The sequence below is a fragment of the Pseudopipra pipra genome, chromosome Z (assembly GCF_036250125.1).
Source record: "Pseudopipra pipra isolate bDixPip1 chromosome Z, bDixPip1.hap1, whole genome shotgun sequence".
NCBI classification, from domain to species: domain Eukaryota; kingdom Metazoa; phylum Chordata; class Aves; order Passeriformes; family Pipridae; genus Pseudopipra; species Pseudopipra pipra.
In genome coordinates, this window is record NC_087581.1 from 61,248,422 (window position 1) to 61,264,417 (window position 15,996).

At 39.5% G+C, this 15,996-nt stretch overlaps 1 protein-coding gene across 9 annotated transcripts in view; it reads left to right on the forward strand.

Annotated features, from left to right (window-relative positions):
• Positions 1 to 5,206: 5,206 nt before the first annotated feature.
• Positions 5,207 to 15,996, forward strand: part of PTBP3 (polypyrimidine tract binding protein 3) — a 55,262-nt gene continuing 44,472 nt past the window's right edge. For all 9 annotated transcript variants that reach the window (XM_064642576.1, XM_064642572.1, XM_064642574.1 and 6 more), the window contains exons 1-2: positions 5,207 to 5,345; positions 15,664 to 15,735. In XM_064642576.1, coding sequence (XP_064498646.1) covers positions 15,711 to 15,735 — 25 coding nt within the window. In that variant the 5' untranslated portion in view covers positions 5,207 to 5,345; positions 15,664 to 15,710. The remainder of the gene's footprint in view (positions 5,346 to 15,663; positions 15,736 to 15,996) is intronic.

Sequence of the window (15,996 nt, forward strand, 5' to 3'; positions counted from 1 at the left end):
CTTAACATATGGCTCAGCGAGTTTACAACCTAGAGAGACAACTCTAACATGGGCAGGAGCTGACTGCCTTTGAACAGTGCAACAACCAGAGCTGGGGTTGTGCCACGAGGAAGGGAAGCCCAACCAACACCCAGTTGGGGGCTGGCACATTCGAATCCCCTCTGGTGGCCCCCCCACAAGCAGCCAGCTTTCACCCTCTGTTGTGGCTGCCCCAGGCACCCTGTGGGAATGGGACCAACAGGACAGGAGGACACTGGGTCCCCCAAGGGACAAGCAGGAACTGGGGCCCCCCTGAACTGCAGCTGCCCCCTAAACTTTGCAGTGCTATAGGCTGGTGGAGGAGGGGCTGGAAAGCTGTCCAGTGGGAAAGGACCTCAGGGTGCTGTTTGACAGCTGGCCGAACACGAGGTAGGCATGCACTCTGGTGACCAAGAAGACCAATGTCATGCTGCCTTGTATCAGAAATAGTGTGGCCAGCAGGACCAGGGAAGTGATCGTCCCTCTGTACTTGGTGAGGTTGCACCTTGAGTACTGTGTCCAGTTCCAGCTCCTCACTCCAGGAAAGACATTGAGGTGCTGGAGTGCGCCCAGAGAAGGACAACAGAGCTGGTGAAGGGTCTGGGAAGGGTCTGAAGGGTCTGTGAGGGGCTGCTGAGGGACCCGGGGTTGTTTAGCCTGGAGAAAAGGAGACTCAAGGGGGACCTTATTCCTCTTTACAACTACCTTAAAGCCGATTGTAGTCAGGTGTGGCTCTGTCTCCTCTCCATCAACTAGTGACAGGACAAGAGGACACAGCCTCAATCCGTACCAGTGGAGGTTCAGGATGGACATTAGGAGGAATTTCTTCACAGAAAAGGGTGATCAGACATTGGAATGGGCTGCCCAGGAGTCACTGTCCCTGGAAGTGTTAAAGGAAAGACTGGACATGGCATTTAGTGCCGTGGTCTAGTTAACAAGGTGGTGCTAGGTCACAGGTTGGACTTCTACAAACTAAAGTGACCCCGGGCCCGATGCTGCGATTCCGAGTGCTGAGGCGTGGAGCGAGGCCACGGGCCACCGCCACCCCCCCCACGGTCGCGAGGCCACCGCCCCGCGCAAGCGCCACGGGCCGGGAGGCGGCGCGAGGGAGCCCGCGGGCCCTCGGTGCGCCTGCGCCGAGCGCGCCCGGCTCGGGGCGGGGCGGCCCCGCCCTTGGGAGCCCCCGCCCAGTGCCCGCCCCCCCCGCCGGGCAGGGGCTGCCCCGCCCCGGGGCCGGGCCGCGCTGAGGGCGCCGGCCCTGAGCCCCCCGGCAGCGTCACCTGGTGCCGCCCGGGGCGGGGCGGGAAGCCGGCACTTTTTCCTCGGAGCCCCGGGGGTGGAGAGAGGGGTTGGGGGAGGTTCTCTTCGTCCCCGTTGAAGAGAGGGGAGCGAGTGGAAAGGTGGGTGTCGGAGAGGGGACGGGTTTCGGAGGGGCCGGGCTTGGGGTGGGGATATTCTCGAGGGCTGCTCCGCCAGGTTCTTGTAGAGGAAGGAGGAAGCCGGCAGCCGTCGCCGACCTGGGGCAGAGGGGCCGGGCTCTTCCGCGGGGAACTTCGCGGTACTCGGGGCGTGCGGGTTTCGCTTCCTTTTCATTCCTCTTTCTTTTCCTCTCACCGCGGGCGGGCTCCGCGTTTCCCCCTTGCTCGGGGCTAGCTTTCCCCCGCCGCGACTGGCTGCGGGCCGGGATGCGGCGGGAAGCGCCGGGATGCGCCCCTCGGCGGGGCCGGCGCCGCCCTCCCGTCCCCCCGCGGCCGCCGCTCGGGGGCTGTTCTGGCCAGGTCCTGGTCTGTATCGCAGAGTTACCCCTGCTAAGGTGGCGGAAAGCCCCTTGGCGCCCGGCTCTCCTAGCGGTGGGTGAGGGTCGCGATGAGTTCTCGGATATTTGCGGTTTCGCGTGGTAACTGAAGTTTTGTGCCTCAAGTCTGAGGGTGGTGTGTGTGGCAGGGAAAACGTGGGAGTGCTGCTCTCTGCCTTGTCGCTGGTGCCTGGTGGAAGTGCATATGTGGAAGCGAACCGATTGACATCTATTCTGCAGGGTTAATCAATAATCAGAATGGTTATTCAGGTAGTCCTAAATGCATTTTGATAGACCGCACTGAGGGCTTTAAGCACACAGCCACTTGTTACAGGGATGAAGTTTATACAGCATGTCATCCTCAAAAGATAAAAATATTTTTAGCAAGTCTGAAGTATTGTGCTCCCTTTTCTGGGGTAGCGTGATGTACACTGACTATCTGTCATGTGTCTTGATAAAGTTTCATAACTTGAAACTAAGTAATAAACCCAGGTTCATTATGTATACTGCCGATTTCCCTCACTATTTTTTAAGTGAAAATGTGATTGCTGGTATTTTTTCCTTTGCCTATTGGTATTTTAAAATCCAAGGCCTAGGAAGCTTGACCGTGGTGGGAAATTCAGCTGTTCCAGGAAACTAACCAAGCCTAATGTCAGTAAAGTACTTTACTGTTTCTTTTATTTTTCTCATGATACAGTATGCATATGTGAAAATGGAAATGTTCACTAAAGACTCCATGTGAAGATGTAGCTGTTTCACTAACTTAACTTCTTCCTGTACATAAGTGACATGTAAAATCTTAGCTGTTCTTGAAATCTAGGAATTCTGAAACAAAAGTTAATATGACTTCTTTTTTTTCTGGTTATTCAAAAACCTTTCTGACATTTTTTAATGCTGTTGTACTGGAGGCCTTTGTAAGGGAGACAGGTTGACGAGAACAGTCTTGTAAAAATGCTGATTAGTCAAAAAGCAAATACTCCTAAGAAGTATCTTTTTGGAGAACTTCATTTAAAAAATGTAGTGAGTAATTTTGCTGTGATCAGCATTTTTTCACGTTTGCTTTGAAACTGATTTTTGGAATATTTCAAAAGAAAATTTCAAAAGAAAATTCTGACTGGAGTGAGAATCTTTTTTTATTGTTCTGTCAAATGTGCTTATGAGGAACGTGTAATTTTGTTTTTCTTTTATTTTGTTTGAGAATACAATTATTTTTTTTCTCTTAGATTGTGGAATTGCTATCTAATGTGGGTGTATGGTTCTTACTGTGGTCTCATACAACTAGTATGATGAATTTCTTTTCCAAAGGTGTTTGTTTTTTTTTTTTAATTTTCATAAAGGTGTTATTGTTTCAGTTGAGAAGGGAGGGAAAAGGAGATATCTGTTGGTTGATGTACTGCCCTGAGATACTAATAAAGGTAACTTAATGTTGACATTCATTCTGTTTCGAGTAGGAATGATACAGGTAAAATATATGTAGTTCTTAAACTGTACAAATCCAATATCACAAAGTAGGACCTTTCTAATAAACTTGCAACTCAGGGAGTAAGAAGACGACTATGGGCACTTAAAGATGAATCAGTTGAGTGCATTTTAGGAAATTTTCTGAAGTAGAGCCTTTTATGTGTTTCAGTAAAGATACAGGTGGTTGAGGATAACTGCAAGTTTGAGTATGCTCTGAGATATTAAATGCTGCCTGTGACACTTCAGGAAGACCTGGGGTTTTGGAGTGTTTTGGGGGTGTTGTTTTTTGTTAGAAGATGCTAAATACTCTGTGAGAATTGAATTTCATGGGGTGATCTTGAAACTGTTAGTTAAAAATTCAAGCTGTTAAGACTGGGATTAGTTAAAACTGCCCTCGTAAAATTAAAGTAAAACAAGTTACAATTTTTCATAAACCACCTTGTGATTTCTTATTTTCGAGGGCATCTAAGAAAAGAAAAAAGAGTAAAAGAAGGAAAATTACACTTCCTTGGCACTAATATGGAAATGAAATAGAGGGATTAATTTCTTTTTGTGGAATGCTGAGGCTAATTTAGATCCAAAACTTGTATTTAGTGAGGGTAAGAATACATACAGGTAGACACAGAGAAACCATTTTTATTTGGATCAGAAAGATTCTGTAGAAATCTGGGAGAGTTTCACTGTTTTATGGCAAAGAAATTGGCTCTTTATTTAAACTTATTGCATTGGCAATAAGGAAAATAAGACTCACGTTAAACTGATAAAATTCAGTGAAACCAGTAACGATATGAACTGTATTCTTTTTACTATCAAAAGCAAACCACATATATACATAGATGTATGTTTTTCTGTAACTGAGGTTAGTGGCTTCCTTCCAGATTAGAAAGAGGGGAAAATCAGCAACAACAGTAAACACAGGAGCTGAATTAATATTTGTGAGTTAAATTCAGTCATTCCAGTACCAGATTAAATCTTAACAAGGCTTTGGAATTGTGGAAAATGATGCTTAACCTTTTTTTGAGGAGTCATGAACCAGTTCCACATTAGTATCCACAAGTTTCTGGCTCAGAAGCCTTTTTCAGATTTATATTCTATGTAGAGTAGAATTACATAGCTTACTTTTTTGTGTAGTTGCTTCATAAATACCTGTTTCTAACCCACTCTGAGTTATGTGCTTGTGTAAAATATCTAATATAAGCCTACTGTGAATGAAGTTATCCCTCCTTATCAACTTGTTGTTCACTTATCAAACTTGTTTACTACTACTATCTCATATGATCAGAAATGGGAATCATGTCACAATCAGAAACATGAAAATAGCAAAATATAAATCAATCTCATAGGTTCCCTAGCAGTTGTCAAATTATTGTTTGTTTGATTTGATGTGTAGTCAAGAAAATTTATCTGCTTTGGGTACTCTGTCAGGGGAGATAAGCAATTGAGTATGCTGGGTCCTATCAGGGGGTATTTATCAGGTTTTCTGCTGAACTAATCCTGTGCTAGCTGAAGCACTCAGAAGGTGGTAAGTGATAAGCACAAGTGTGTGTCTATGTCAACTTTCTTTTAAAGGATATCCTGATTAAACATAATATTGCATCAAAATGTGAGGATGAGAGTTAGTTATGTAATAAAATTATGCCTACAGCTGCTGTTTCAAGGCACAGTTCTTAATTATTTTCTTTTGCACTCATGAACTGTTGCATGTGATTGCACTCTTGCTTTGATTTTCCTGCTTTTGACCATTGTTTATAATTTGTACTTTTAGTTTCATTTTGTGCTTCATATTTTTTATAGAAGGATACATTTGAGACTGTTTTTTCTTTTTCTTTTTTCATTTCAGCATCTGAAAATTGGACTTGTCTTTTCAGGTCTGTGGACGTGAGTTTTACCTTGGAGTTAGAGACAGCATTTTTGGCACTGTTGTAAGGTGAACAAGTATTTTGGCTGTTGATCCTGTTGATACCACTCTTCCCTGCTCTTGCTGCTTCCCTGTTGACTGAAGTTGTTCAAACTCAAGTCTGTTGCCAAAAGAGCAGCACCATCCTCGACAGCACATTTCTGCACCTCCCTCGTAAGTGTAGCAACTCTCATGTGTGAACTGCACAGTAAATCAAATTATTCTGGTACCATGCTGCCTCGCAGTTGTTAGTCACTGCAGCAGGAGCTGCAGCATGTGAAAACACAAAGGTGAGGAATAACAGGACTGCCTTTGCTCACTTTAGCTCAGCTTAAAATCACCAGGAAACCGCACCCTAAATTTCCTGTGAAAGCCAATGGAATGAATGCTCATATGATTCAATAATCTAACCATTATCTTTATCCTTGCAATTAACTTCATTAATCACACTGAACTACAAGTAATTTAACTTGTTGCCATTCTTATTTGTTAAAAGACATGGTGTATTACAGTAGCATTTAAATCAAGAAGACAGATCATTCTTTCTCCACAGTAAATAGCAGAAGCAAAGGAACCAGAATAATATTTGCATATGTACACTGTGTGAAAATGTGCATGCTTCACACAAGAGCAAAAGTGTATGGTGGGGTCAGTACTCCCTATTAGGATCTTCCCATTTAAATGAAATCTTACTATTTCTTGGAAGGTGAGTTGCATTAATCACAGGAATAAGGGTGATCCAAAAGACAGTTCAGATATAGGCAGAAATCAAATCTTACCATGTCATCTGCTTTGGGTGGGACCATCATCATCATCATCATGGCTGGGCTTCGCAGACGAAGATTTGGGAAAGGACTCTACCCACGTTTATCACAAGCGTGATGGCTGAAAAGCGTGGTGGCTAAAAAGGCCAATACGAGACAGGCATGTCCGATTGCAAAAGGCACAGCAGAAGGACTCCTTAGATGGTGTATTCTGCAAGACATGATTCTTTCTCCTCAAGAGTGATCCTGCCTGTGTTCTCAAAGGAGACAGCTGCGTTATAGATGGTGTGTCTCCAGGCCTCCCGATTGGAGGCCAGAGTAGACCAGTTATGGTGATCAATATGGCCAAGGCTGAGACGTTTTCAGGGAGTCCTTGTATCTCCTCTTTGGGGCTCCTCTCATGCAGCAGCCGGTGGACCAGACCATGTGGCAAACCTAGGGACTGGTAATCCTTTCCTGGTCTGTAGGTTGCATGGTAGCCACATCTGAAATGGCATGTGAGAAGGATGTGACAAAATTTCCATGTGTAATGAAGAGCAGGCCACTGCTAATCTGATGTACCTTGCAGGGATTTGGTTTAGAGTATTGCTCCAACTTTTGATTCTTCCTTACTTGGTAGTTCTCAGTCTGCAATACTTTGGAAGAGACAATAAACATTTTTGAAGTGAGAATTCAGAGAACATTTTTCCACTTGTCCAGAGTGGCAACATACTTCAAATATACATTTGAGTGTATAAATTATGCTTCAACCCTTTTTGAGTTACAGACTCTCATATCTTAAAGGTCTTTTCCAACTTAAATGATTCTATGATCCTATATGCCTTCATCCTTTTACTAAAATGTTTTCTAGGCTAGAAACACTAACAATACTGTTTGGCGATCAGCATGAAGTGCATGTTGACATGGGGACCCCAAAGACCACTGCAAATTAAATTAATATAGCATCCAAGTATTTTATTGACTTATAATATTAACAGGTGGCTTAGTTTAATTCATAAATTACACATAATCCCTCTTGGTTTTGTTAGGTCTTCTTTGTCTTCCTGGTTTTGTGCAGTTTAATTAATTTTCTTTCTGGTTCCATTACTGTAGGTTATTTGGTGGTTCATTTTCTCATTTTACTACCCTCTATTACTGCATTCATTTTCTTACTCTTTTTTAATTTGTCAGTGTATCTTTTTCTATTTTCTAGTCTCTAATTTGTCTTTCTTGCTCCATGCGTACAGACAAGTTGTTTGTTCTGATCTTGTGTTACCAGGAAAACTGCTCAAGCTTCACATCTGTTCCTTCCCCATTGTCTCAGTTACCTGTTCTTTCCCAAAACATAGTCAGTTTGAAATCTGTAATGATTTCAAAGTGATGTTGAAAAAAAATCATTACTGTGAAGTTATTCAGTACACATTGTAAGACCTTGGATGCAGTGGAAGCTGCAAAACTTAGTTTCTTTGGAGGAAACTTTGTGGATTCACAAGTAGGTGATCTGCTTGGTTTTAGTTTGTTTTCTGTTAGTGCTAGAAAACTTTTTTTCTGTGTAATAAAACCTGGTAGAGGTATAGAAAAACTTGCTCTCCTTATAAAACTGGTCAGTTTCAGAAAATGAGCACAAATTGTGTCTGTCATCTAATGAGATCTCATTACATGAGCTAAGGTGGCATTATATGCAGTTCTAGGTTCCCACCATGATCACTGAAGATTAAAAGCAGTTGCTGCTTCAGAAACTGAGTTGTCTTAATTGTAATTAGTTTCAAAGTCTGTCATAGAAGACTATTTCTGTATAATTTTTGTTTACTAAGTAACTTAACAGTAAAAGGACTTTAGGGTTACTGTTAAATCACTTCACAGTATACTTTGATCAGGGAAAATCATTATTTTACCAATAAATTGTGTGTTCCATTGAGAGCTGGAAGAAATGAAGGCTGTTAGAGGATGTATTACTGTGAAATAAAACTGAAGGGAGAAGTTCATGTTGTGTGACTGGTGTAATATTTATGTGAAGGAATAAGAGAAGAGAAGAACTTTTCTGTAAATAATGAAAAGATGAAGCATTTATTTCAACAGAAGATGGAGGTCTTCTGGATACAGGGGAGAATGTAAACAAAAATAGGGGTATATTAATGCTGTACTGTCTCCTGAGTCTCCAGACAGTCTGAGATTATGACTATGCACTCGTTTATATAACTAATGTATTAATATTGAAGCTTTAATCTAAAGGATGATTTTTACAGGGGCTAGTTTATTTACTAATTGTTCCAAAAGATAAAACAGAGTTGGGATGAAGAACACAGACCCACTGCATGAGAAAATGTCCTACAGTGAGAAACTGATAAGGAACACTGCTAGTGAAGCAGGGAGGAAGCCAAACAGTGATAAGACAAAAGGACAAGAACTGTGGGAATCATGGTTGTGACCGCGTTTTCCTTGCATACAACACTGCTCTCTTAGAAAACATTGAGTAGTAATTAAAAATTCAAGTTGTGAATAGAAATGTTATACTCTGTTGTTATCTTGGTACAAATCTTTCATCTGTTAGGACAAGAGCTTATTCAAGTCATACTTAATTTATGTGATAAACATCATCAAACAGACTTTTATTACTTTCCAACCTCTTGACTTTAAGTGTGCAATCCCTAGAGTTCTTAGTCCTAGAGTTATGTGATTGATTGTGCATATGAATCTTCCTTTTAAAAAACATAAAAATTCTAGTTTTTACTCTAGTAAAGGAAAGCTTTAAATGTGAAGCTGAAAATTAAACAGTCAAAAAGCAAATAGTCAAGAACATGTGTCTTCAGAGTGTCATGGTTGAGACTAGGAACATTTTTTTTAGACTATTTGTAAGGTTCTGAAAATTTGTAAGTTAGAAAAAGTGGTTTCATGCTTTTAAATTAAATGATTGACCAGTTGAGAGTCAAGTCTTTTTGGTATCTTCCTATGAATCTGTGATGGTTTTGGATACATGGGATATGAGATTTTTGTTTTCTCCAAAAAAATATTATGTTCTTAAACTAAGATATGTATATTTAGTTCTGCAGAGCAATAGAAATTAAAGTAACAAATATAAATGTTCTTCCATGCTACAAGGTAGAGCTGCTGATAAACCCTGTATCCTGGAATCCTGTTTATGATTTTTTCTGTTTTCAGAAGGAATTAAGGTTAAAAATGGATGGTAAAAGGGATGTTTCCTAAAAAAATTTTGCAAAAATTTTGTTGATTGCGATTGTGATCCAGCTAGTTGTTGTTTGTTTTGTTTTCTTTTTCTCCATATTATGCATATTAAACTATTTCCTTTGCAAGAGGAAAGAAAATAATCCATATCACATTTTTACTTTTATCACAATGTTTTTCTTTCTTCCTTTAAGCTATTTATCATTACCTTTGCAAAATTATCTAATTTGTTATTTTATCTTTCCATTTTTTTTAATACAGTGTTGTTACAGATCTCTTAGCAGTTGGTTTAAATGGAGGAATCTCTTTATAGCCTTTCACACACACTTACTAGTTCTTTTGTTATATCCCTTCCTGGGTTTGCTGTCACTATATTGATTGTTCTGTTTTTCTCAGGTGTATTTCTTTCTGAATTTTAACTATTAATAATAACAAATTATAAACTAGATTGTCCAGTTATGGTACTTTTGTATTATAGGGCTGTGTAAATTTTCTTCTGACCAAATTCAAGCGAGACAGCTTACTGGTGCTTCATTTAGTTTACTGGATGTTTGGAACATGACCTGTGCATAGTAGAGCATATAATGATGCAAAACTATGGCATCATACAGATACATTTGTGACTTAAAGCAAAAAAACGTTGCGTTTAAAGCCAAGTATCTTTTCGCTGTACAGAACTTCATTCTGTATGGTGTTTACTTACAGATGTGTTCCCTTATTCAATTGCTTATTAATAATAGGATGAAAATTTGTGTAAGAGTTGTGTTGAGGGTTCTGTTGATTATTTGAAAAAGGTATATATTTGAAAGGAATACATCGAAGTAACTTTCTTAAATAACTTAACAAAAAACCTGTGTTAACTCGTAAGGAAAACTTAATGTTTGTGTATTTAAGGGTTAAACTAACTAGGAAGAGTAGACATCAGTCTTTATTGTTAAATTTTGTATTTATACTGTCAGAAAACAATATTGTTGGAAATTGTAAATGAGTGATGATACCATGGAAAAAAAGCAGTCATCTTTTCGATGCAGAGTTTGAGAGGAAGCTCTGCTTCTGTGTCATGATGCCTGCTTGGTCTCTAGAACACTGTAAGTGTCCTTTCAGATGAGCTTAAAGCCCTCATACTAGGTGGAGGTATTTCTCACTTTAAAAGTGAAAAGGCACATTTTATGTTCATTAAAAAACTTAACTTGTCACACTAATTTGACAGCTCTTGATAATCACATGCTCAAGGTTGCTTTTACATACTTTGCAACTTCAAGAGGAAGATGTTATTTCCTTATGTTCTTGCCCTGTATCCAGCATAAACGCAAAGTACATAATGTTTTTCTCTTAACCTTTTAATTACTGTTGCACGACTCCTTGAAAGCGTACAGTATCTTGTTACCAGTGTAGGAGGGAGCTTCAGTAGTTGACAAAAGAGGCAGCAGAGCAGGCTATGTTGTAAGCAGAGCCAGTAAGCATTTGAGTCTATGGGAAATAGCTATTAGGGCTAAAACAGTGTGCTTCTAGGGTGGCTGGCGATCAGCAACTTGAGCCAGTGTTTGGAAGGGGTCTTTATGGTGGTGGAAAGGAGGCTTGCTTATTTGTGATCTTTGCCTATAATTTCCTTCTGTTTCAACTTAATGAAATGGCAGGCTTTATCTCTGTAAGGTCAGTTTATTTTTAGTGCAAATATAGGATTTTGAAATTTCCCTTAGTTTGCCTCCACTTTCTTCAAAACATTTTTGTTCTGGCGTCAACAACTTTGTACTTCACATTAAATCCCCATTTTGGAAGTAGGAGTTGCAACTTCTTTGCAAACATGGTTTGTGGAAGAAAGAGTAAAAAATATAACAATTATTTAGAGACCTTACTGCAGAAGTAAAAGATAATGGAAATTTTTACTCTTCTCATGACCCTTAACTTTTTTTTTCACAGTCAGATTCTATAAAAATTAAAAGATATGCATTAGAGCAGTTCATTTAAATTTAACAGTGATTTTTGACTGGTATAGCTTGAAATTGTCATGTTTCAAAGTTTACTTTTAGCAGTAATTACTTTGCTGCCATATAGAATCTTGTAGAATAACGTACACAACTTTAATTTGTATGCATAAATTGCTGCTTTTTGAAAGAATTATTTTCCCTTGAAATTGACCCATTTTTTTTGTTGTTCTAGCTATCTCATAGTAAAAACTGTGGTGATATTCTTCCTTGTTGTTGACTTAAAAATAATAGTCTAGAAAAGTGGCTAGCTAAATTCTAGGAAAACCATCTATGCAAACATAAGTTTCTCTGAGACTATCCCATTTGGAATTAATTGAACAGTACTGAAGAATTTGTGACTTCTAGAAAATAAGAGAGGAAGAAAATACTGCAGTTAAATGCTGGGGGTGAGGGTGGAGTTGTAAAAAGATGGTTTTATTTACATACATCCTTTTTAAATATTAAAACTTGAACTAGCTGTAAGGTGCCTTATTGCTCGTACCTTACCTGTTACCACTTAATAATCTCAAACAAAGGCAAAAATGTTGCCTAATCGCTAATGTGTTTGGAATGATGGAATGAATGCAGGAATATAGGAGGATGTTGCAGCCTTGGGTTGGTAGCCACCTCATGTGTCGAACAATTGCATTTACCTCATTTCTCACAGATACATATCACAGGAATATTTACCGTGTGATTGGTGCAGTCCTCCTGGCATTGAAACAGAAGGATTGTGCTGCTTTCTGTGAGTGTAGCTTTGTGCTGGAAGAACTGATTGTCAGGGAAGGGTTAGGCAGCATGCTTACTTGTCCTGCCTGCTTCTTCGTTTTCGCCTGTGCAGCCTTGCAGGGGACTGGTCCAAGTGGCTCGCTGAGGTTAAGTAACTACTGCTGTGTTGTGGAAACTGAAGTAGTAGTGATGGCACCACGGCAGTGTAAACTCACATCCCTGCTGAAAGGAGTGCTTGTCAAGGTGGCTTTGTAGACTGTTTTCTGAACTGGACTTAAGAGTGAATAACTAGGAGGTGGCCAGTGGAAGACTTGTGTACAGAGACAGAGTAGGGGCATGGTAGGGCTGCAGAAAGATTTTTGTAAAATAGTATCTAGGGCACACTACCTTCCTGTGTGGACTTTTTCAGCACCTAAGGCCTTGCCAACCCTTTTACCAGCAGCAGATCTTTGTCACCACTTTAAATGCTTAATGTTACAAAGTATTTTAAAAATAACACTTTTATTTTTCACTGTGGAAGAAGGAGGTTGAACAAATGGACTTCAAGAACTTGAATTGTTATTTCTTTGTGGATTCTGTATGAAAAGCATTGTGAAGATACTGATGAAGTATATGTAATCTTTTTCACTAATCCAGAATATCCCGAACATGCATTTTGTATGTCAACTTGCAGGAGAACTGCTGTGGTGTCAGTTTATCTTTGCATTCTATAGTGTTTTTGCGTTTGGTTTGTTTTTGTTTTCAGTGACTGAGAAGGCTTGTCAGTTATCCTGCTGGCTAAATATCATGGCTAGGCTTCGTGAGTGAAGATTTGGGAAGGGCTCTACCCACATTTGTTACAGGCACGCTGGTGGCTAAAAAGGCCAATATGAGATAGAGAAGTCTGGTTGCAGAAGGCACAGCAGAAGGGCTCCTTAGGTGGAATATTCTGCAAGACGCGATTCTTCCTGCACTGTCTTTTCTCCTCAAGAGTGATCCTGTGTGCTTTCTCAAAAGAAGCAGCTGGCTAAATAAGGAAATGACGAAAAGCATCTTTATAATATTTTTGTACTTCAGAAATAGTTTGGTTGGCCACCTGCAAAAGCAGTGGTGTTCCTACCAGTTCCCTTATATCACATCCTTCCAAGGGGCATGGTATGGTAAATAAATGTGCTGTAATTGTATAGGTAGGTATGTAACTTAATATTTATATCAAAAGGTAAAAATTGGAATAGTGTTTCAATGGAGCATTCAAACAATAACAAAAAGTTAACAAAAATCTTCTGGTTGTAATAAAGTTCAGTTTTGTAATCAGGGTTCTAGACTTAGCAAGCCTGTGCCAGCCAATTATTCTACAGTGTCTTGATTGATTTAATGTTTTATTGTTAAAAGAATGTTCACTTAAAAATACTCCTTGTATCAGTGTGAAGATATGAAGACAGTTATACACTTGAAATGTGTTGTAAGAAGACTAAAGCTTTGCCCATCTTTTATTAGACCAAGTAGAACAGTTGACTAGGGAATGAGCTTAGGGTTTAAGAGAGTTTCATTATGTTTTGGCTATTATTTTAACAGGTTAATGGTTGTCAGCATAAAGGCAAAATTGAGATAGCTGTCTTAGGAAATAGTGGTTGAATGATGAATCAATGCAAGTACAGGCACATGTCATGATTGAAGGTTGTAATTTTGTACTGCCATCCTTCTGCTATTGAAGCTGGTTTAGTCCCCCATCCTGGAGCAGTTCTTTGTGTGCTGCAGTGAGCTACAGCTTCAGTTGTATGGATACAGGCCAGTTGTACAGAGTTGTCACACGGAGCACTGCAGCCGTCTGAATTGCGCTTCTTTGTGTGTTTGTTAAACGTGGAAGAGATTGGAAAATACTTTTTTTTCTGAAAACGTCGGTTGTGGTTTTTTTTAATATCATTATTTATAAAGTTAAATATAAAATTGTAAGAATACATGTTAAATCCTTGACGTTAACTTATTTTTCGAAATAATAATAATTGATGTATTTGGGGCTGAGGTTTATAATGAAATCACAAAACAGTTGTTAATTGCTCAAAAAAGATACCTGCTGCCAGAGTTGGATGTGTTAAAACACCAAATTTTTTCACAGCCTTCTTGAAAAATGCAGATATTTCTCCTGCTGAATAAATGCTAAATTAAAAAACAACTAGATTTACATTAGTAGTGGGGTTTTTTCCTACCCTCCAGTAAGTAAAAGGAAGGGCTAGTGTAATAAAAGATCATTCTTAATATTTTCTAGTACTTTCTATCTGCAGATGTATCTGCGTTTGTTTAATTAGCAGGATATGCATTTTACAATCAAAATATGCTCTTCTGGTGCGGTACCTGGATGCTGGCATGCTCAAAGTACTGCTAATAAGTGAAAAATTAATACTGATCTTGGATGTTAATTACATCCCCGTATCGGTGCAAATACCATGTGATATTTATTAGACATCTAGTAACCATTTTGTTGATATTTCCTTAAAATAAGGGATTTGTTTTTAAGTTCTCTTAATGAAAAAATGATTTTGCTGTTTGCAACAGTTAGATGTTGCATTTAACTATACTGTTAAGATGCAGTTTCATGTTTAAAAATAATAAGTCTGTACTGCTGCTAGAGAGGAATGAACACACTCATGTTTTCCTCCATCCCACACTAACACCTGTGCTTCTTCCTGCACAGCTGAATTTGGCTGAAAAGGTTTCTCAGCCTTCAGTTGTGAATGACCTTCCCACACTGGGGAAGCAGCAGGAACACATGGTTAACAAGGATGAAAAGAACCAAACTGCTCCTTTAAGCACAGGCAGCTTATAAACCAGTACCCTGAGCTGTACTTTTGCAGCCAATACAAGCCATGATGACTTGCTGCTGCCGTTCTTGGTCCCATCTCCTCTTTCTTTGCAGTGGATTTTGGCACTCTTTCAGCTGATTAACTAATCTAGCTCAGCATAGAGTGCTGGCAGGTTGGAGAATTGATTCATCTCATGGAAATACTCTTGGGCACCGGGGCTGGTGCAAGATAAACAGGTCATGCCCATGAGCAGGTGGGGCTCCTGGACCAAGGGCAATGGGAACCTCTTTTTCCACCAGAGTGGTTAAGGAGTTGTTTGCATCAACTTATTCCATCTTGTAGAATCACTCCCTTAGTCTCAACTTTTTAATTAAAATGCTTTTATAGAAGAGTATGGTGAAAATTTCAGGAACCTTAACTGCCTTTCAGAGGTGTTGTGGTATCTTTTTTCTTGTTGGCATTTTGAAGCTGAGGCTTAGCTGGAATTCTACAGCAGTCTTAATGAGTAAACAGGCTTTACAAACAGCTAAATGAGAAACTGTAGTGCTCAAAATCCTCCCTGTTAGTAGTTAGAACCTCAAATTGCCAGTGTTCTCAAAGTGCATACTTTGATTTTTCAGTACAATTTTTTCTAAATACATATGACCTACCATCAAATTCTTAGGACAAGGATTAGTTTGTGGTGGTTTTTTTTAACTGCTGTAGGTATATTTAAATATGTCTTGAATTAGTTTTGCCCTGTGTCCAGTCACAAATGCTGACTTCACCTGTGTGGCTGTTTGTTTGCTCATATGTGGAAAGCAATGCTGTATGGCAGACCCAGAGCCTGCAGTGGGATATAATAAAATATAATAAAATATAAACTGTAGTGGGATAAATGTAAGTAAGAAGTGTAACAGCTGAACTTACTTCTTGAGATGGGGGAAAGGTTCTGTTTGGCATTTTTTTTTCCTGAAAAACAAGTTCTCAGTGTATCGAAGGGGGGTGTTCTTGGGAAGGTTAAATTACAGGAGTAGTTTAACTTTTATATTAAGTTTTCTCTGTTTCTCTGTAACAGCTTTTACTGGTAATCTTGTCTTTTATTTCTTAGTGTGGTCCTGACGAACTTCTTCTGGTGTCAGTAACAGATCGTTTACCATGAGCAATTCTACTCCAACTACAGGTATATGTAAAAAAAATATCACAGTTCTTCAACAGTGATATGTTTCCTCTGCCTTTTTTTTTTTTTTTTTTGGTATTCTTTATTGTCACCATAAGCATGACTGAACTGTAATATGACTCCCAACAGTACTGGCATGTGAGCCTACCCAATTCCATGACAGTACTGAGGAGCTCCAAAAATGATCAGTTGAAATGGACAAAAAACAAAAAATCTGTTTTCTATAATCATGATCAATCAAATACCTTCTATACAGACTGTCAA